This window comes from Filicampus tigris, chromosome 19 (assembly GCF_054856515.1).
Source record: "Filicampus tigris isolate MCC_2025a chromosome 19, RoL_Ftig_1.0, whole genome shotgun sequence".
In the NCBI taxonomy this organism is placed as follows: Eukaryota; Metazoa; Chordata; class Actinopteri; order Syngnathiformes; family Syngnathidae; genus Filicampus; species Filicampus tigris.
In genome coordinates, this window is record NC_141235.1 from 12,285,001 (window position 1) to 12,305,502 (window position 20,502).

At 39.8% G+C, this 20,502-nt stretch overlaps 3 protein-coding genes across 6 annotated transcripts in view; all 3 read right to left on the reverse strand.

Moving 5' to 3' along the window:
* LOC147129558 (uncharacterized) overlaps positions 1-6,814 on the reverse strand; it is a 47,356-nt gene extending 40,542 nt beyond the window's left edge. The window contains exons 1-4 of one of the 2 annotated variants that reach the window (XM_086015637.1): positions 6,702-6,814; positions 6,159-6,232; positions 1,355-1,459; positions 1-175 (exon numbers count right to left, since the gene is read on the reverse strand). The exon at positions 1-175 is cut by the window's left edge and continues 514 nt beyond it. In XM_086015637.1, coding sequence (XP_085871763.1) covers positions 1-164 — 164 coding nt within the window. In that variant the 5' untranslated portion in view covers positions 165-175; positions 1,355-1,459; positions 6,159-6,232; positions 6,702-6,814. Of the gene's footprint in view, positions 176-1,354; positions 1,460-6,158; positions 6,233-6,701 lie in introns of those variants that run through there. The other variant, XM_086015638.1, reaches the window with a different exon arrangement.
* A 1,417-nt stretch (positions 6,815-8,231) lies between these two features.
* On the reverse strand, positions 8,232-12,266 carry LOC147129559 (sulfotransferase 2B1-like). Its single transcript, XM_086015641.1, has 6 exons — positions 12,000-12,266; positions 9,706-9,917; positions 9,227-9,353; positions 9,045-9,133; positions 8,785-8,965; positions 8,232-8,365 (listed from the first exon to the last, which is right to left on the reverse strand). Exons 1-6 carry the CDS (start codon positions 12,136-12,138, stop codon positions 8,256-8,258), a joined length of 858 nt encoding a protein of 285 aa, XP_085871767.1. The 5' UTR covers positions 12,139-12,266; the 3' UTR covers positions 8,232-8,255.
* A 1,308-nt stretch (positions 12,267-13,574) lies between these two features.
* The window catches only part of radil2b (Ras association and DIL domains 2b), a 35,031-nt gene continuing 28,103 nt past the window's right edge, over positions 13,575-20,502 (reverse strand). For 2 of the 3 annotated variants that reach the window (XM_086017707.1, XM_086017706.1), the window contains 7 exons: positions 17,917-18,089; positions 17,658-17,802; positions 16,989-17,173; positions 15,635-15,956; positions 15,348-15,559; positions 14,049-14,188; positions 13,575-13,974 (listed from right to left, as the gene is read on the reverse strand). In XM_086017707.1, the coding sequence (XP_085873833.1) occupies positions 13,881-13,974; positions 14,049-14,188; positions 15,348-15,559; positions 15,635-15,956; positions 16,989-17,173; positions 17,658-17,802; positions 17,917-18,089 (1,271 nt within the window). In that variant the 3' untranslated portion in view covers positions 13,575-13,880. Of the gene's footprint in view, positions 13,975-14,048; positions 14,189-15,347; positions 15,560-15,634; positions 15,957-16,988; positions 17,174-17,657; positions 17,803-17,916; positions 18,090-20,502 lie in introns of those variants that run through there. The other variant, XM_086017708.1, reaches the window with a different exon arrangement.

Below are 20,502 nucleotides of genomic sequence, written 5' to 3' on the forward strand. Positions count from 1 at the left end.
TCATTTAGACAGGCTAACAGATCAGCATTGGACTTAAATCCCAGGTCGGATATTGCCAGGTTGCGACGGTATGTCTTGTTATAGTACATACTAAGTTTTTTTATGGGGATCCCTGCTCGGTGCTGCTTCACCATGGCCACAATATCTTCAAAAACAGTCTCCATCTTGATTAGTTCTGCCAAGTGGAAAAATACATCGGTATTTCATAATTAACACCACAAAGCAATTACAAAAACCTATTGCCTAAAGGTTCCAAAAAAAAAATAAAATAGTTCAAGTCAACCAGCTTCTAAGGAGTAACTGGCAAGAATTTTTTCGTTTCTTTTTTGTGGCATTCATTCAGCTCAGGTCCAAACAACAAGAAGGGTTTACGAATGTAAATCACTTTTTTTTATCAGTCTTCGGCACTTTTGAGTTTAATTTCCAGCTGTAAAATGAAAAAATGTTGTGTTTATTTACACAAATTTACCCTGAGGTAGAGGAGTGCCCAAAGAATGAGACTATATCAATTATACTACGCATGGCCACAAAACTGCACGTTCTTGTTGAGTCAGACTGGGCAAGGCGTACTCTTAAATACAGTATTGTCTTCTGGAGTTTCGTTCCGTCACACAGTTGGATAATATCAAGCACTGAGCCAGTAGCACTGGACTAGGGTACTGTTGTTGGTCACCATGCGACATTTACTTTGCCACAATGAACTGTAAGGTCAAATAAATTCAAACGGGAAGCTTTTAAAAAGCACGGCACCGCAGCACATTGTTTCACCGTAAAGAAAATTAAGTAATTTCCAGTCTTGATTGTGAAACACTTTTCAGCCATATTGCCCAGGCCTACCTATGTCATAATATACCTACAGTCTCGTGACTGCATTTCAGTACCACTTAAAACTATGAATCTGATTAAATTATTAAATTCACTTATAATTATTAATCAAAATTATTACAGTATAGAAAATTATTGGCGAGATTGTCAATCTGTTACCAGCCAATATAGTCTAAAATACAGACAGCTTTTTTACATATGAGTTAATTCATTCATTTTTTTAATAAGACTCTACCTGGAAAGCTCTAGCATTGGATGTGATGCTGTCGAAATTTGGGGTAAACCCAACTAAAAAAAGTTGGAGGCAGCAGTGCAAAATGTTCGTCTAGAGCAGGAATGGACAACTGGCGGCCCACGGGCATGCATATTAAGAGCATGTATTTTATGAAAAATGAAACATTGTGGCCCCCTCCAGAATTGAAGTTGCCCATCCCTGGTCTAAGCTACGGTAACAACAAATACTGTACCACACCAAAACATAACATACAAAACATAAACACCTTTAGACATCAAACCAAACGGGTCTTACCTTTTTCTTCTGTGTGTCCAGATCTCCTTTACCCACTGAAACTGAGCCAGAACGCCTCTTGGTTTAGCTTATAAATCCCTCCCCCATCCTGTTGTGTTTCGATCTCTGCAGCCAGACAGAAATGAAACTGAAAGTGAGAGGCTCACTCAGTCTACGGTACTTGTTGCTACTGGCTTCACTCGCATGTTAATGGAATGTGTTCAATTACATAATTCATCCATTTTCGGAACCGCTCATCCTATAACATTATTTACATATATATATATATATAATATTGTATCTTCTCAGATAAATGAATGCAGTATTTATTAAATACAGTTACGTGAGAAAATCTGAATAAAAGTATTTTCTCAGATATATTAGCATTTGTTTTTAACTTAAGTGGATGTTTAAACAATGGAGCCATCTGATTTCTCAAAAATAATCAGAAAATGAAAATGTATCACGCTATAATATCATGGAAAGATTACAATCATATCATAATGCCCTACAGCCATCCATTGCTATACTTTTTGTCCACATTATTGTTCAGTTTTTGCCCACCACCTGAAATGGCAAAACATGTTTTCTTGTCTCATAATGACTTTGGGGAACATAAATGAAGAGGACAACAGATGAAAAAATGGTGAATGACATCATAGAAAAGGGAGAAAGAAGTCCTGCTTAACTCATTCACTGCCAGACATTTTTAGACCCTCTTTTAGCCTAACGTTTGAAAACAATGTGGAAAAAAAATATATAAATAAATGCCTGGGATTGAATGGCTGGACTCTGAAAAGATAAATAAATAATGTCAATGGCAGTGAATGAGTTAAGATAGAGAAGAGATACTGTTTCTCTTTCCTGGCCTGCCCTTACTGAGTCATACATCATGTGATCTGCAAATGAAACTTACTGGAGCCAAGTGAAAGGAAACTGAAATTACAAAAAAACAATCGTGACCTCGCAGCAGTCGCTGCTCGGGCCCTAATTAAGTGCTGTACTGGATTTTGAGCTCCCACTTAAAGTAGAAATCAACCCAAACATATTTTTTTCAAGAATATGTTCCCAGCAGGCCCACTAGTTGAAACACGGCATTCTCATTAATATTGCATTTGTGGAATATGAGTTGAGCAGCAAAACCCACCTGTTTTTAGCCATATCAGGGGGCGGCCATTTTGTCATTTCTGTCGACTGAAAAATGACATCACAACTAACCAGGGCTCAGGGAACAACCAATCACAGCTCGCCTGTTTTCTAAAGCTGAGCCGTGATTGGTCGTTACCTGAGCACCGGGCAGTTTTGATGTCATTTTCAGTCGACAGAAGTGACAAAATGGCCGACCCCAGAGATGGCTAAAAACGAGTGGATTAACCCTTATTCCATAAACGCAATATTTATCAGAATGCCTTGTTTCAACTAGTGGGCCTACATAGAACATATTCTTGAAAAACAATGTTTGAGTTGAATTCCACTTTAGGTATGTGTGTATTAAAGTGCCTTAATTTATTTGCAAGAACAACAAATTATATCTGCCTGTAAGACCCAATTGATTGCAACAGGCTCAGCTCCCTAAAAGGAGCAAAGTGGCCCTTAATTTTTTTTGTTGCTTCACATTTATTACCAAATTATATGTATAAATCAATTACTAACTTACATCACATATGCATTATTTGCATTTCTTTACTAATTCACATATTCAGAATGTTACAAAAATGAAGTGTAAAAAACAACTCAACTTTATTTACAGAGCACTTAAAAAAAAAACACAACTGTAATAAAATGCTGTACATAAGGTCAAATATATAACAATAAAATTAGTACAGATATAAAGACAAATAACAATGAAATAAATCCTTCCAAATTAAATATACTTTTGTCATAATATACAAGAAATGCTCCCATCACATTGGCATTTGGTTTACAGGAGGTCCAGAATTTCATTCAGGGGTGGGAAATTAATTTTCCAAACTGGAACGGTTGTTGAGGGCCAAGGCAACCTACTAACTTCAGCGGTGTTCCATATTCTTTAATGAATATATTTACATAAACATTAAGTTGTCTGGTTTTAATAAGCTGTTTTAATTTTTAGAATTTGCAAAAATACACACAAAAAAGACAAAATTATAAGAAGTCATGAAAATGACATATACAGTCAATATAATATATCATATAATATAATATATCATATAATATAATACATAACTATTAAGTATAACTATTAAATCAATAGTCAAAAACATCTTTTCAACGATGTGTATCATTTTCATACTTTTTTTTTTTAATGTGCTGACATTTTGAGCATCAAGCATTCAGTGCAACCATTCGCTGGCAGAACTATCAAAGCATAACACGAATAGCTAAACACAGACACTGGCAGAATGTGGAAACTATAATATTATTAGCAGTTAAATATAACTATACAATGATGAATAATAACACGTCTATGAAACCGTTGATATGGGTATTTATCAGGGCTAATCCCTTTGACCCTCTTCCGCCCCGCCATTCGGAAAATAAAAACGTTGCTAACACAACGACTAATGTTGGCATTGCCGGTAGTCTCTTTTTTGAAAAGATAGTGACAAGAGGATCTCACAGACGTCACTAAATATAGCAAAAATTTAACAAGGCAACAAGACTGCTAGTCGGCTTGGCTTTATTTCTGTCTTAATATAGGTCACTTCTGCTTTTCGGCTGCTCTTGGTGCACTCTTGCTGCGTCATTGGCTTTTATAACAATTCCAAGAGAGAGAATAATTTTATGTCTCTTTCAGATTCCAAAGATAATTATGTACCAGGGCCCGGAGACAGAAGAAATGTCTTCAACGCGGCAAGCCAAGTGGTTGAAAAACATCTCCCGTACAGACCTCCATGGCCAATCCATAGTTGGGCTTCAAGTATTGTTATTGGAATCCTATTTGAATTCCCTTTTCAACAATACCTGTTTTGTGAGGATTGGCCCAATAAATAGTTCCTGAGATATAAGGACTCAAAGGACGGTGGCCATGCCCCTTTTTGCCGAACATTATAATTCGGTAGGCCGTGGCTCACAAAACCCCTGTTCTGATTGACCTTAAATTTGACATTAGAATCAAAATCTGCTTGGTAAAACCCACTGAGTGATTTGGCATGAAACGACCCAGTTTTTTTTCCCCCCCACAGTGTTCAAGGTCAAATTGCATTGATTAAATGGGTCAATGTTTAGGACACGTTACTTGATGATTTTGAAATTATTTTATTGTGCATATATACATTTTATTTCCTACTGAATAAAATGGCATTTCTCGCCATGTATTTTAAACTATTAACATAAGTAACTAGAAACATTTTTAGACGAGATGTAAATTACTCGCTGTTTTTCGCTATTTGTGGCAGGGCTTGGTCAATATCCTCCATGTATAGCGGAAGTTGATCATATCTTAACCTAATAAGTGTTTGTTATGTAGTGTAAGCCAGTCTGATTAACATGTGCCGGCGCCATGTTTGATAAAAAGTTAACTTTCCTTCAAGTGGCTCTTGAAGTGGCTCTATTATGTGGAACATATTGGACAAGCCCACTGCCTGCCCACGGTGTCCAGAACCTTGTTAGCCCATGAGCTAGCTGATGGCTAGCGCCTCATATAGCGTGTTTTGAAAATTGTATTCCACCCACCAAAGACTTTAAGCGGATACATTTTCGCAGCTCTAACATCTAGGGATATGTGGGAATGAGAAATGTAATAATGTATTTGAGTAACAGTTGAGCAACGTTTAAAAGTCAGGGTGCAAACATTTTTCACAGTCTGTTAAAATTCATATTCTCATTGGCAATCAGTTTTATAATACATACAAGTCACTTCCTGCAAGTTGTTAACCACAGATCGATTAGAAAATAGGTTTTATTTATTCATTCCGAGTGTTTACGAACCTCACGGAAGCTCGAGGAATCGTGGCTTTAGCCACTGGAAGTGACGTGAATATAGCTAAACCGCTCGCTACACCATAGACGGTACAATTTCCATGCGCTACACAACACAGCACATTCAATGGCGACCAATGTTTTGGAATTATTGGAAGAGGATTTTGAAAGACACCAGCCGACAGAAGGGGGCATTATCAGACCGTTCATGATTAGTAGTCACTGAATCCTCCGGCTACTGTGACGTCAAATCTGCGGAAAAAGCCAAAGACGAGGGGGCGCGAGATTCAAACGGCAGACGACACATTCTGAATTGTATTTAGTGATTAAACTGCTGTCTACCAACGACCTAATCACATTTGAATGACAGTTATGCATTGTAAAGGGGGGTTCCAGAGGGGTACAGAAACGTTTTCAATGTTTGCACCCTGACCTTTAAGCGCACAAGTAGACATGTCCATCGTGTTTGGGAGCTGAGAGAATGGCTTGATTTTTCATGCTTTTGAAGCCTCATTTTATATACTGTATATGCCATGTTTTTTATTCATTCAAATTTGTCAGGCTTGTTAAACTCACTATTCTCTGTGGTGTCCGATTTCGGAGACATTTCTATATTTCCACTTGACAGGGATTTTAAAACTGTCTCTTCAAAGGTGCCTTCAAGGAGCGTATGTATCCAAGGCACACTGGTTTAAAAAAAATGAGACTTTGTACATTCATCAAAATGAAATCCATTCATCCCTCCATCCATTAAAAACTGAAAAATAACCGCCTTTGATTAAAATTTCCTGCACATTGAAGAGTGTACTAAACAAACAAAACATGCTGCCTGGCCTGGATTTCGGACCATAAAGGTGACCAACAAAATTCTTTATCGTACTTCTTGAGTCAATACATACAATTAGTCACCAAGAGCATACAGTACCTTTCAGACATCAGTTTGATGGCTTACTTTGGCTTCTCACAACGGGGTCTGCACATTCCTACATTGTGGAGGACCTGCAATGGGGTCAGTAGAATTGTCAGATGAAAACAGACAATTGAGTGCGATAAACACAGTCGCCTGTTGAACTATCCTGCAAATACGTTGCTTGGCGTAGAAAAAAAATAAATGTATCTATTTTTACCCTTACTTTTATTATTATTACTTCGTGTGGAAGCTAGAGGCGAGCGGTTTTAACAACAAACTTTCCGAACGCGTCACGTTAAAGTTAGGTGTTATTATTGAAAGAGGAGCGGCCAACTTTGACACAAGAAATTAGAATTGAATAAGAATTCCATGGGGTGTATAAAGGACTGCGTTTATCATGAGCATACGCCGGCCGGGTTGTGTGACGAAGCTGACCGGGATGCTTTTGCTATCTGATCAGATTGACTGGCTATCGTTGCTCGCGCGCTGTATGGTGTTACGTCCCTCGCTGATAAATACAATGACTCGCGTAATTTTGCTTATGTGTTGGAACCTTACCATTGTCAAAATGGCGACCTCGATAGTGCAAAACTATCTGCTGTTTATTTTGTTTGCTAATGCTGCATCGCTGACACGATGGTGCGTTCAGGCTCCCGCTAAAAAGTAAGACGTTTTATAATCCTGATGTTTGCGCACTTCAACACAAGCATTTTATAAATGGGACGGATGAGCAAATAAAAAAGGGATTCTGATAGATCATGAGGCTTGTTGAAGACATGTAGAGTAAACACAGGTTTGTGTATTTCTGTGTTCTTTCACACTTTAACACGGAAAACAATCACAAAAAACTAAACACTTAATCAAACTTTGTGTCTGCACTAGAGCGACACTTAAAGAGGAAGTTAACTCAAACATTTCCCCCCCAAGAATAGGTTCTATGCAGGCGCACTAGTTGAAACAAGGCATTCTTATTAATATTGTATTTGTGGAATATTTGATAAGTAGCAAAATCCACCCATTTTTGGCCATGTCAGGTGGGCATTTTGTCACTCCTTGACATCACAGTTGTTCAGGGCCCATGTAACGACCAATCACAGCTCACCTGTTTTCTGAAGATGATCCATGATTGGTCGTTGGCTGAGCCCTGAGCAAGTGATGTCATTTTCAGTCGACAGAAGTGACAAAATGGCAGCACCATGAGATGGCTAAAAATGGGTGGATTTTGCTGCTTAATTCATCCATCCATCCATCCATTATCTGTACCGCTTCTCCTCACAAGGGTCGCGGGGCGTGCTGGAGCCTATCCCAGCTGTCTTTGGGCAGTAGGCGGGGGACACCCTGAACTGGTTGCCAGCCAATCGCAGGGCACACAGAGACAAACATCCGCACTCACAATCAGACCTAGGGCCAATTTGGAGTGTCCAATCAACTTACCATGCATGTTTTTGGAATGTGGGAGGAAACCGGAGTGCCCGGAGAAAACCCACGCAGGCACGGGGAGAACATGCAAACTCCACACAGGGAGGCCAGAGCCGGGATCGAACCCACGACCTCTGAACTGTGAGGCGGACGTGCTAACCAGTCGACCACCGTGCCGCCCCGCTGCTTAATTCATATTCCACAAACGCAATGTTGATCAGAATGCATGTTTTCAACTAGTGGGCCTTCATAGAACATATTATTGAAAAAAAATGTTTGGGTTGTTTTCTGCTTTAACAATTTTCAATGCTCTGATTTCTGGTGTACAAGATGCATTGAGTGATGCAGCTATTTTATTTGTCCTACTTTCCTACCGTAAAATAGATCTTGCATTTTCAGTAACATGTCTGTAAAACACTTTCGCCAAAATACCTCAAAAGTCAAGAATTGCTACCACATTATTATGTCGAATTTTTAACATTAGACACTGCATATCATATTGGAAAGAAAGTACCGGTACATCTTTTTCACAACCCCTAGGTACCAGTAAACATCTATACAATGTGACTAAAACCATGTATAATATCCCCACCTTTCACGTTTGGATTTTTTTTTTTTAAGACAAAAAAAAAAAAAAAAAAAAAAAAAAAAAGTGTTATTCTTGAGAAATTACAGTACGTGAAACAGGTTCTTTTAATCCCATGCAAATTTATAATGGACATCTTTCATGTTCTCTGCGTAAACGGCATCAAAGTGCTCCACTTCTGCGACTGTCATTTGGTTTTTCCAATCACCAGCTATTCCTGAAACATAACAAATACAACAGAAGTTATTCCATTCTATTTAAATGAACATTTTAAAAGTGTAACTTTTAACACATTTTTCTATATGTAATCTGTAACAAGGAATTCACATCGTATGGACAGTTTCATGAAGTGTTTATAAATAATCGATGCTAATGCAGTATTATAGTCATAATTACGGAAAATGTTTGTATGAAAAATACTTTTAAGGCATGATTATAGAACTATCAACTAAAAAAAAAAACTGAAAATATGGCAAATTTAACCTTAACACATTTATGATAAACTTCATGCCTGCTCCAGGTCTTGAGTTACGGCAACAAATCCATTTTATTAACTTGACTTCTCCGATCTTTTGTAGCTCGGCTGATCACAAGCAAGACCCGTTATACTCGAAATACACTGATGAATGCACAAACCTTTCCTGAGAAAATCCGACTTTGTGGTGTCCATGATTTTCTGGGGAACTGCCGAGTAGTTGGACATGTTGTTCTTTTTCATGTTCTTGAACACACATCGCTCTGCTATCTTCTCAATCACATCGCTGTCCAAAGATTTCTCCAGGAAAACAGCAATTCTGCCCACAGAATCTGAAAGATCCTTCAGTATAACAAAATTCACTTTTGGAATAATTGTCACATAACGGTGGCTGTTAATTGCATTCCCCCCGTGTCCTTACCTTTATCATTTCTTCATAGGAGATGTAAAATATCCGCTCTTTATATTTAAGCCAGCCCTTCACGTGATCAAACCATGTGCCGAACATAACTAGAAAAGATAATGAGTGCAGTTGAATTAATAACAAAAAAAAATGCAAAATGTTATGAATATACACTGTACAGTACATTGCATCTGAATAACCTTCTCCTTTAAGGAACTTTTGGAGAAACTCGCTCTGTGGTCCAGGGTCAACCAGGAAGGAGGCCATTGTGCAATAATGGAAAGATGACGTGAATACATCTTTGGGGTTCCTCATGACATAGATGACCTACAGTAAGTTAATGATATCCACCAAAAAAATGTTTTAATAAATGCACTAAATGTTGGCATGATAACAAATTCAATAAATACCCATTTGTAATGTTTTTATGCAGTAACCATCAAATGGATTGCTGCCGCAATGACAGAACTCACAGTAAAGAGAGACTAGAAAGTTCAACAATATGGAGTTCCTTGAGCAAAGATTTTATTATGGAAAATACATCAAAAGTCACAAAAAAATGCTGATACTTTGTCAGAAAGGTTCCAAGACTGTTGTCACAGAGGATTTTAATTTTAAATCCATTTGAAGTCATAACGTCTCACTGTTGCCCCTATAGAAATGATCAAATCGGATTTACCTTGGGCTTAACTTCAAAGAACGATGGTGGCATCATATGGGGAAGGAAATGTGTGGTGAACATGCGTGGTGACGGCCTGTCATCGAGATTGAGGCTGCAACTGCGAGCCTCCTCCAGCCAGGGAACACGATCCCAGTTGTGGAGGGTCTCCACTGAAGCAGGATCTCCTCCGCTCATGATCAGGGGGAGGATCTCCTGCATCCAAGTTGTACCTACACAAAAAGAGTTTTTAAACGTTTTTATTGTGTCCAAGAGACCGACATTTTGTCTTTTTTTTGTAGCAATTTCCCAAGTGTGTGTGTGTGTGTGTGGTTTTAGTGGACTTTTTGTCCAGCCGAGTCTCCCTGTCCTTTCTCTTCTGTGCTGGAAAAAAAGCAATTCTCTCTGCGTTCAAGTTGCCAAGGACACAGAAAAGTGAGCATGATTCACTTATCTACTTCATGGTCTTGCTTGATATGACGAGTATTATCACTAGTGGGTAGGACTAAAGTATCGTATCACAATATGCCAATAGAGCGATTGCGAGATAACTGATATAGTTGAAGAAAGCTATGCATGCTACATCACAATTATGTCACTCAATTTCGGTGGGCGCCGTCACTCTGCACCTGCACCAGTGAATATCCGGGGAACAGATGTTGAGAGAGTCTCAACTTACAAGTACCTGGGTGTTCATCTGAACAATAAACTGGACTGGTGCGACAACACAGACGCCCTCTATAGGAAGAGTCAGAGCAGACTCTTCCTACTCAGGAGACTGAGGTCTTTTGGGGTTCAGGGGACACTCCTCAGGAAATTTTATGACTCGGTGGTTGCATCTGTCATTTTCCAGGGAGTGGTCACCTGGGCAGGCGGCGTCTCGGCCCGGGACAAAAAGCGGCTGGACAAACTGGTCTGTCCTGGGCTGCTCCCTGGACTCTGTGGACTCGGTGGGGGGCAGGAGGATGATGGCCAAGCTGTCATCAATGCTGGACAACCCGGCCCACCCCCTCTAGAGCACCCTAACAGCACTCCACAGCTCCTTCAGTGACAGACTGTTACACCCTCGCTGTGCAAAGGAGAGATTCCGCCGCTCCTTCTTGCCTGCTGCTGTCAGACTCTTTAACAAGAACATTGTGTAGTCTCTACAAACTGGCGGACATTAGTGCAATCGTGCAGTCCTGCACCTGAGCTCATATCGTGCAATACTCAACATTCCCCACTACTGTTAGTCTAGTTTTATTTTTATCCAATGCTGTTCCTTACATTTCACTGCAGCACTGTCACTTAATTAGAGTATTTTTCCTCTGTACTATGTACAGGCTAAAATGAGTGTTCCTCATACTTTTTATGTAGATGTATGTTGGTGTGTATACACACGTGTATATACACATGGTTACTGCGTATATTTACATAGGTTTGATTCTGAATGTTTGCCGTTAATGTTATACATTAATGGCTACATTATGCCGTCGCCCCTGTGTGACCTATATCTTTGCTGCTGTAACACTGAACATTTCCCCACTGTGGCATCAATAAAGGCCTTCTTATTCAAAATGTGAACATGTGCAAACTCATTATTAAATTTGGCATGATAATTACATGAGGTGAAAAAAACATGTCTTTTTCACAGATATGTGAAACAAAAATTGAAAACAATTAGATACTGTAGAATCTACAGTAGCAATAGCAGCGTGTTGTAAGCAAGTACGTTTGTTTTGAAAACATACACAATTATTAAAGCATGTCATGTCCTTTTAAAAATTCAAGCTCCGACATCAACAATTTCAATATTCCATGCTATGCCGGAATGATATAATGCATAACAATAAATACAATTTAAAAAAACAAATTTTTTATATGGTGTTGTTTATTTTTTGTTGTTTTATTTTGTTGTTTATCTATTTTTGTGTTTTCTATTTGCTGTGATAAACATTAACATTTCACAACACAAAAATAGCTACTATGCTAAATTTTAAAATGATATTTTTACAGTATTTTATAATTTATGATAGAAAACATTCAAATTAAAAAGACAAATAGCAGCACCGTTCTTAACCTCGAAATACCTTGTGTCGTAAACCGAGGAAGCCTGACGGTGCAAGTGACTCCTCCCCCTGCTGGACAGTGGAAGCAACGCAGCTTTGAGGCGCGCCAGTGTTTACGTCACCCGCCACATTTCTTTTACGAGTTTTCCACGCTGAATTCACAGCCCACATTATTTTGCGCTTACATCTTAAGTATGGTATGCCTTTCGGTTTCGTTTTGTATTCTTCATAAAAACTTTCAAGGCGTGGGTAGGCGTCTCAACTTACCTGACTTTGGGTACGTTACAATGAGAATGTCATCTGGGCGAAACGTGAACGTCTCGAAGCGCTTTAAACTCTGTGGAGGGTGTATAAGTGTGGGCAGCAACACCCCTTTATACTCTACGTACAAATCTGCCTCGGTCATTATGTAAAACTGCACAAATTACAACAACAACAAAATCTCAGCAGCTGTCGTTTTGGCTAACTGCGATTTATTTTCGGATACTTCCGGTGTCTTCTCTTGCGGACGTAAAAGAGGCAAGCCAAGGGACGAGACATTACAATAGTCACGCCTACCCTACTACAGTACAGACATTATTTCTTATAACGTACCGCGCTGAGTGTTTCACATTGTATTTTTATGCTGTGTTCACTGCAACATATTTAGAAGTGTTTCCAGTATTTGGCACTCCTATTAAGTGCAGAAGTGGCAAAATGACACAGTGTCAAGATACTTCATTGTGTTGTAAAAGACTTGAAAAGTACTGATTAAAGTCCAATACTTCAGTAAAAAAGTACAAATTGAAATAATTACAAACATTATATATATATATATATATATATATATATATATATATATATATATATATATATATATATATATATATATATATATATATATATATATATATGAGCCAATCCGGTCAACTTCGATTCTTCACCATTGATGGATAACCTCACTTCAGAGTTAATGTGAACAATTAACAACAATTAATGTGAACAATTAACTGCTTAAACTCCAATTCTTCAGTACAAATTGAAATAATTAAAGTACAAACATAAAAAGTCACAATAAATTATTGACCATTATATACAATATCCGTTTTGATTGTACAAACGAAAAAATAGTTTCCTTCTAGTTCTTGCATGGTCAAAAGAAATGTTGGGGGGGAATGGTTGCATGTTTAAACCATGAGCACTCATGTTGGCTCAACTTTTATGCGAACAAAACGTGTTCCCGTAGTTTTGCTCGCTGTGAACCAAGTAATAAAATATGAAATTAACAACACATAAATAGAATTAATAAATAAATAAGATGGAAATACAAGTCACTTGAATGTGTTTTTCTTCTGATTAATTTGAGAATTTTTTAACTCCAAAAAGCTGTAAGTTAGGCTGACAACACACTTGCCACAAAATGTGGTAATTATTAATGACACGTTGGATGGGGAATATCTTGCTTCTCCAAACCGGTAACCCTTAATTAATGCTCCCTGTTTTTACATCGCGGTGTCATTTGCCGAGGCTGGACAAAAAAAATCAAGAGGCCAATTTTACAAAACAGTAGAGAGTACGCTTCAAATTCTCATCCTGATAGTCCACTGCACTGCATTTCGCCAACAACTGGCGTGAGTGATGTGGCACACGTGAAGCAGCCATAATTAAATCAGTTGTGTTTTTGATACACGTGACCAACACGAGAGTACTGTATTCGCGTTGTAATTATTTACTAAAAGCCAGCTGTGTCATATGTTGTATTCTGCTGTTCAGCCAGTAGGTGGCATAAATGACCAGGCCTGGAAGTTTTGATGCAGCATGATGCCAAAAGCATAATTCAAGCCAAACACTGAAGATTCATTAAAAAAAATGTTTTATTCACAGGGACATAGTAAGAAACACAGAGCAAAAAATATTTCCTGTCAAGTGAATTATTGACCCCACTTTAAAATCGAATGAGATCATATTTTTTAATAGTGCATGTTGTTTTCATTGCGGTGGTCAGGGTGGGCCTGAAGAGAAGCTCAACACCAGGTTTAAGATATATGAGCCTTAAGCAGGGTGCACACATACCGATAATCGAGCTGCCCCTTCCGATCAATGTCGGCTAGGCTCCAATTCTTTGCAGTCTCTGAAAGATTATTCCAAGTGATCTCGGCACCTGGTTGGTCAGCATTCAGTCTGTATAGCTTTGGCCATCCAATCAGATCTGGCCACCAATAACCTCAGTCTGTCACCTGATGACTGCATCAACTCCTTGCCACTGATGAAAGAAAAAGGTTTGTTTAAAATGATTTGCAACACTGTGTAATATCTTTTTGTAGATGTTCTGTTTACTTGAGGCAATGGGGGCCAAGCAGACTGACTCCATTAACAGCGAGGATCCTATCCCCTGCTTGGAGCTTCTCACAGCGGGCTGCAGGGGTGTCAGGAACCACTGCCCTGATGAAGATGCCTTTCACCTTCAATGACATATCCTGGAACAGGAGGTCAAATTACAGTAATTAAAAGTGGAGTAATGTACCGTATTCCAATTACGTTTTCAAAACATTTTGATTTTTGCCTAACTTGTTCAAAATGAACTGACCCTCTTGGGCACTTTTACATTTTATTTTTCAGTCAACTCATGAAAATATATTGGAGTGCTGGTCCCCTTATGTTGGTAGGTATGCCCTTCAAAACAATTGGACATCATCATTTATTTTGTCAACCCCTAAGCTTTAGCTCGTTCACACCTGTGGGTCCCCAGACCCCAGTTTGAGAAATTGCATGTCTGCATTCCAAAAACATACAGTACATGATTTGTTAATAAAAAATTTTTTTTTTTTTAAATCTCAGTCGGTTCTTATGGATTGGTGAGGTGACGAGTGGAGAATCTGAAGGCTGGACAAATGCCGCGTCTCCAATTGCCGTGTTGTCCAAAACATTGCAACCATTTTTGTTTGTTTTCAACAGAGGTGGGCATTTGACTACATTTTGCCGGTCCGTCATCCGTCAGCGACCAGAGTACCCATCCGTTATTCGTCAGCCCGTCATTTTTCATGACAAACTGAATTGTAGTCGTCAATCCGTCATTCAGTCTGTCATTTACCGGTAAATCCATCATTTAGATGGATCGTTGGTCTGTCAGTCGGTCCCCCCAAAAAACGTCCGAAAAAAATGGGCATATATCAGTGACGGACACTGTTAGTGCTGATTACATTGACAGCTGAAAACTCACTTCCGTCATTCATCAGTCCGTCTATTTTAAAAGGTGTCCCGTCATTTGTTAATCGTCAGCAAAATGGTCGTCCGTCACTCTGACAGAATGCCCACCTTTGGTTTTCAAGCCGTTTGAGCAATTTCACATGTCATTTTTCTTTTTTAACATCTGAAATAAGTGTTGAAGGTGGAACGGTTAGTATACCGCATGTATTGCGCAATTGCGCACGCGTGCAGCTCAGAGGGAACGTTTCCTGTGACTCTTGAGGGGCATGTCTTTAGAAAATGGATGGATGAATGGAATGTGTTTACCCTCTCAATTTTAAGACGGATCAACCAGTTCGTAGTACAATGTAATTATTTCTGTATTCCAATCTTTCCATCCATCCAGTTTCCATTCCGCTGAGTTACCAAAAAATATCCAGTTGAACTAACCCTTGTGTCAACTAGCGCAAGCCCAAGCCCGCTTTCGTCGCGCTCCAGCTCCAAACTGAAGATCTCGTCATTGTTGTCGTCAAAATGGTTGCTCATCTCCTCGGCCTCCTCCTCCTCTTCCTCGATGAGTTCGAAAATCCTTTTCATACTGGTGTAATCTTGATTAAAATGGTCCTCTTTCAGTGCAGCTAGGCATTCGAACATCAAGCCACCTGAGGAGAAAGAAATGGAAGGTTTTTCTTCAACAATATCGGCAAACACGCATGAAGGTTTGAGTCCTAAACTACCTTCGTCGTGTGCGCCAACATCAGAGGACCAGGAATGTGTGTCGTGGTCTTGGTCTTCTTTAACCAAATGAGCAGGATCTATCATGAGCGGGGTGTTGGGTGGGGTGAGGAGACAAGAGGGGTCCAGTGCTGACCTCCTTGACTCAGCGGTCTCCGTGTCTCTTGTCTGCAGCTCGAGATTCCGAAGCTTCCGGGACAAAAGGAGGGCACCGCAGGAGCTGAGCTCATCCGGGTGCTGGGTGGACGAGTGGAGGGACGGTGACGGGGGTGACGGGGGCGAACCACAGGGTGATGGCCGAGTCTGGACGGTTGCCTTGACTGTCTATGGATAAGATTCAAGATTATTTTTAGAATGGGCCGGCATCATGATTGTGATGTGAAACAGACCGATAGCTGAATCGGAGGCAAGCTCAAGTCCATGGTTTGCACGTCTGCCTTACAGTTCTCAGGTTCTAAAACGTCAATCGTACCCTAGATAAGAATGTTATAGTTGTAAATTGTTGTCTGTAAATATACAACTTTTAATTGACTGGTCGGCGGCCAGTCTAAATTGCACCTCATCTGTCTCCCGAGGTTAGCTCGGCTCGATTCAGGCTCACTTGTGACTCCCCAGGCTCACTTGCTCAGGAAACGACCAATCACAGCTCACCTGTTTTCTGAAGCTGAGCCATGATTGGTCGTTATCTGAGCCATGAGCATCTGTGATGTCATTTTCAGTGACAAAATGGCCGCCCCCAGACATGGCTGAAACTCATATTCCACAAACGCAATATTAACGCATTCACTGCCATTGACGTATTTATTTGTCTTTTCACAGTCCAGCTATTAAATCCCAGGAACTTATTTATATATTTAAAAAAAATATTTCAAACATTAGGATAAAAGAGGATCTGAAAATGTCTGGCGGTGAATATTCTTGGAAAAAAATAAGTTTGGGTTGACTTCCCTTTTAAAGATGCAGTGGAAATGTAATACATTTCCATTGCACTAGCCTATACTTTAAACCAAGAGCACCATCTACAGGAGTAAAAAAATATCACAAGTGCTTCATGAAGCTGCATTTTCCCATCACTACCTGTGCCATTTGTCAGATCCTTGTACGGAATATACTGTGGAGCCATCACCAGCAATTACAAGGTATGTAGAGACAACCATCCATTTACACTCACATTGTTGAGAGGAAGTCAGAGTAGCTAGAGAAAACCCAGGCAAGCACGGGGAGCACATACAAACTTCACACAGGAAGGAGAAGAAATTCAAACCCTGAATGTCAGAACTGTGAGGCAGCCCAAACCACTAGAACGCCATGCTGGCCTACTGTAAGACAAGTAGTCATAGAATGTGTTGCGCTTACCAGATGCTGGCTAGTCGATGTGACCCCATGCGACTGTAAATTAGACAGGTTGAAAATGAACACTTTGAGCTTGTTTAAGTGTTCAACCAGGCCCGGATCTGTCACTGCCCTTCCCACCATGAACTGATAATCCCCATCTGGTAGCGCAAGAGGATGGTGGGTATCAAAACTCTTCAGGATAGCATCTGAGAATGGAAGAGTACAATATAATGGCACAGAGAACAATAAAGGCATTATTCAAAGGGGAAGTCAACCCAAACGCATTAATATTGCGTTTGTGGAATATGGGGAATCAACCCGTTTAGAGCTAGCTCATGGGGCAGCCATTTTGTCACTTCTGTTGACCGAAGGTGGCATCGAAGTTGCTCGGGGCTCAGATAACGACCAATCATGGCTCAGCTTCAGAAAACAGGTGAGCCGTGATTAGTCGTTATCTGACTCCTGAGCAACTGTGATGTCATTTTCAGTCAACAGAAGGGACAAAATGGCCGCCCCCTGAGATGACTAAAAGTGGGTGCATTTTTCTGCTTAAACTTATATTCCACAAAATGAATCAGAATGCCGTATTTCAACTAGTGAGCCTGAATCGAACATATCCTGGAAAAAAATATGTTTGGGTTGACTTCCACTTTCAGAGGATTATTATACCGTAGTGTGTTCAACGCTCACCAGTTCTGTGCGCTTCTGTTTGGTCCCGCGCGCACGGAGTCCATGTGTGCCTGGTGGGACATGTTGGGCTGTAATGACTCAGCAGGTGGTTCAGTTGAGCTGCATTCAGGGCAGGGAACTCTGATCGTAACGATGCCCAAGAGGTCTATACATGCAAGTACACAATTAACACACACACCTGGAACTATTTTGAAATGTGAAAAAAAGGGCATAATATGTTGCCTTTACTAAACCATCTTGTAAGTGTGCATCTTTTCACCTGGAGTAAATTTTTCCTTGGCGTAGTGAGAAGATTGATAGCTGATGAGAGCGCACGCGTGTGCTCGAAAGCCAGTTTTCCCAATCCAGTTGCCTGGGACCAGTTCAGGAACAAGTCAAAATTGGTCCGTAAGCGAATTCCTGTAGACCGCTGATAGAAACCTGGCTCCGAGCCTGCAAACACATTGAAAAAAAAGTCCTCTTTGAAATTGGTCACAACATAAATAGGACGATTTAGTGAACTCCATTTTTACTACCGAGCTGCCTGTAATATTCAAACGCTCATCTGTGTTTGATTCTAACATGACAAAATCCATATGATGACTGCTGAGTCAGCATAAAAACAAAACCAAAATGAAGGTTAGGGATACTCCATGTTTCTCAACGTCAACAGTAAATTCGACATATATCAAATGCTATTAAATAAAAATATCAACACCCCCAAAAGTACATTGATAGCAGTTGAATTCCAGCGGTGTAGCATGTCAGCTACCTCACGCTTCCTGTCAGTTCTCTTCCCTCGGCAATTCAAGCTAAATGACATGGGGGGGGGGGGGGAACTCAATGAAGCACACTGTTACTGTGTGAAACATGTTCCTTATTACATGATTCTGCAGGCATCGAAAAATATTTTGGGTCTATACTCTGTCAATATTCTCCCTTCTCGTTGAGGTCGTTACCTGAGCCCCGCAGTTGTGATGTCATTTTCAGTCAACAGAAGTGACAAAATGGCCGCCCCCTGAAAGGGCTAAAAACAGGTGGATTAAATCTTATTCCACAAATGCAATATTTATCAGAATGCCTTGTTTCAGCTAGTGAGCCCGCATAGAACATATTCTGGAAAAAATCTATTTGGGTTGACTTCCTTTTTTAATGCTGTGTCCTACATGAACTGTATAAACATACGTCACTCACACCTCACACATGACAGCTCACTCGGGTGTGAAAATGACGATGACGAAAACGATGAAAATGATGATTGCCGACGCTGGAGGAATTGGCTATTATTTTACAAGTATACATTATATTTTAAATTGTGAGATGAAATAGTCCTTTTTAACTGAAGTTGACAGCTGACCGCACTTGCGGTAAAATGATGAGGGAACACAGAAGGGGAGGGCATTTATGGTTCACTGCAGGTGGATTATTACATCTGCCTTTATTTTCATTAACATGTTCACTGCTAGACATTTTAAGAGAACATTTTACCCTAATGTTTGAAAAAAATTGGAAAAAAAATATAAATACGTTTCTGGGATTGAATGGCTTGACTGTGAATAGACAAGTAAATTCGTCTTAACGAGTTAAAACAAGGAGGTCTCTGATATTTTATTTGGATTAAGCTTCAACCAAGCATCTTTTTTTCAGATTTCAAAATGTCTTGGTTAGATGCAGAAATAGTTTCTTTTCCCCTGTAGAGAAGTTCATTAATTTCATAAGTGCAACATACTATAGTTTTTTTATACATACAGGTAAAAAGAAAAAAAAAATATATATATATATATATATATATATATATATATATATATATATATATATATATATATACTGTATATGCAGTGTTATCCTCACTTAAGGTGTCAAAATAGTTTTGTGCCTCCCAGTATTTTTTTTTTTCTGTGGTCGATGGCCAAAATGGCCTTCCATCCATTTTCTAACACTTATCCGGGGTTGGGTCGCTGGGGCAGCAGCTTTAGTAGGAAATCCCAGATTTCCCTCTCCCCAGCCACTTCGTCCAGCTCTTCCGTGGGATTCCCAAGGCATGCCCAAGCCAGCTGTCAGACAGTCTCTCTAGCGTTTTCTGTGTAATCCCCGCCTCCCTGTGCGACATGCCTAGAACACCTTACAAGAGGCAAACAGATGCCCGAGCCACCTCATCTGACTCTCCTTGATGTAGAGGAGTAGCGGCTCAACTCTGAGCCCCTCCCCCACATTCTGTGGACGAAACTCATTTCGGCCCCAGCAAAATCTCATGCCATGCTCTGGGAAATACGCTAATGGCATCTTCAAACCAAAATGTCCGACTTCCTTTTCAATTTTGGTTTTTGGTCTTTTTGGACTTTTTCATACAATCTGTTATGATAGAGATGTTGATCAATGAAACAAAAAAAACAAAAAAAAAAAACTTTGAGAGGGTGTTACTGAGTGACATTTTGGGGAAAAGTGTGCCATGTTGTCACTGATATGTCAACCACATAATTTTAAACATTAGCTGCACATAATCACCTGTCACTAAAGGGATATACATACGATGCGGGTGTTTTCACACATGTTCCAGTTCAGCAGTCCACACAAACTCAAGAGTGACTCGTCAGCGTTTTGTTGCGCATATATCCACAGACAAGTTGGCAATGTGAACAAAAGGCAAAAGGTATTGGCTGGGGGCTCATCAGACTTGAAAAAGTATTGTTGTCAGTTCTGAATCATGTATTTTAACCCTGCCTTGACATGAGAGTGGGGATTCATTCGGCTGGATTCATATATTATCTAGCCGACGTTTAGGTCTTAAACCATGAGAGACTGCCCCATTGCCATAAATTGGCAATGATGAAGATGTTGTCAACCTTAAATAAATCTTAGTTGTGTA

What these genes read in the sequence shown, in the direction of transcription:
- LOC147129559 (XM_086015641.1), bottom strand. Translation starts at nt 12,138, where the DNA reads ATGACCGAGGCAGATTTGTACGTAGAGTATAAAGGGGTGTTGCTGCCC. An exon ending in AAAGTTCCTTAAAGGAGAAG is followed by an intron (nt 9,134 to 9,226) that starts GTTATTCAGATG and finishes TATCTTTTCTAG; the next exon opens with TTATGTTCGGCACATGGTTT. An exon ending in GTCGGATTTTCTCAGGAAAG is followed by an intron (nt 8,366 to 8,784) that starts GTTTGTGCATTC and finishes GTTATGTTTCAG; the next exon opens with GAATAGCTGGTGATTGGAAA.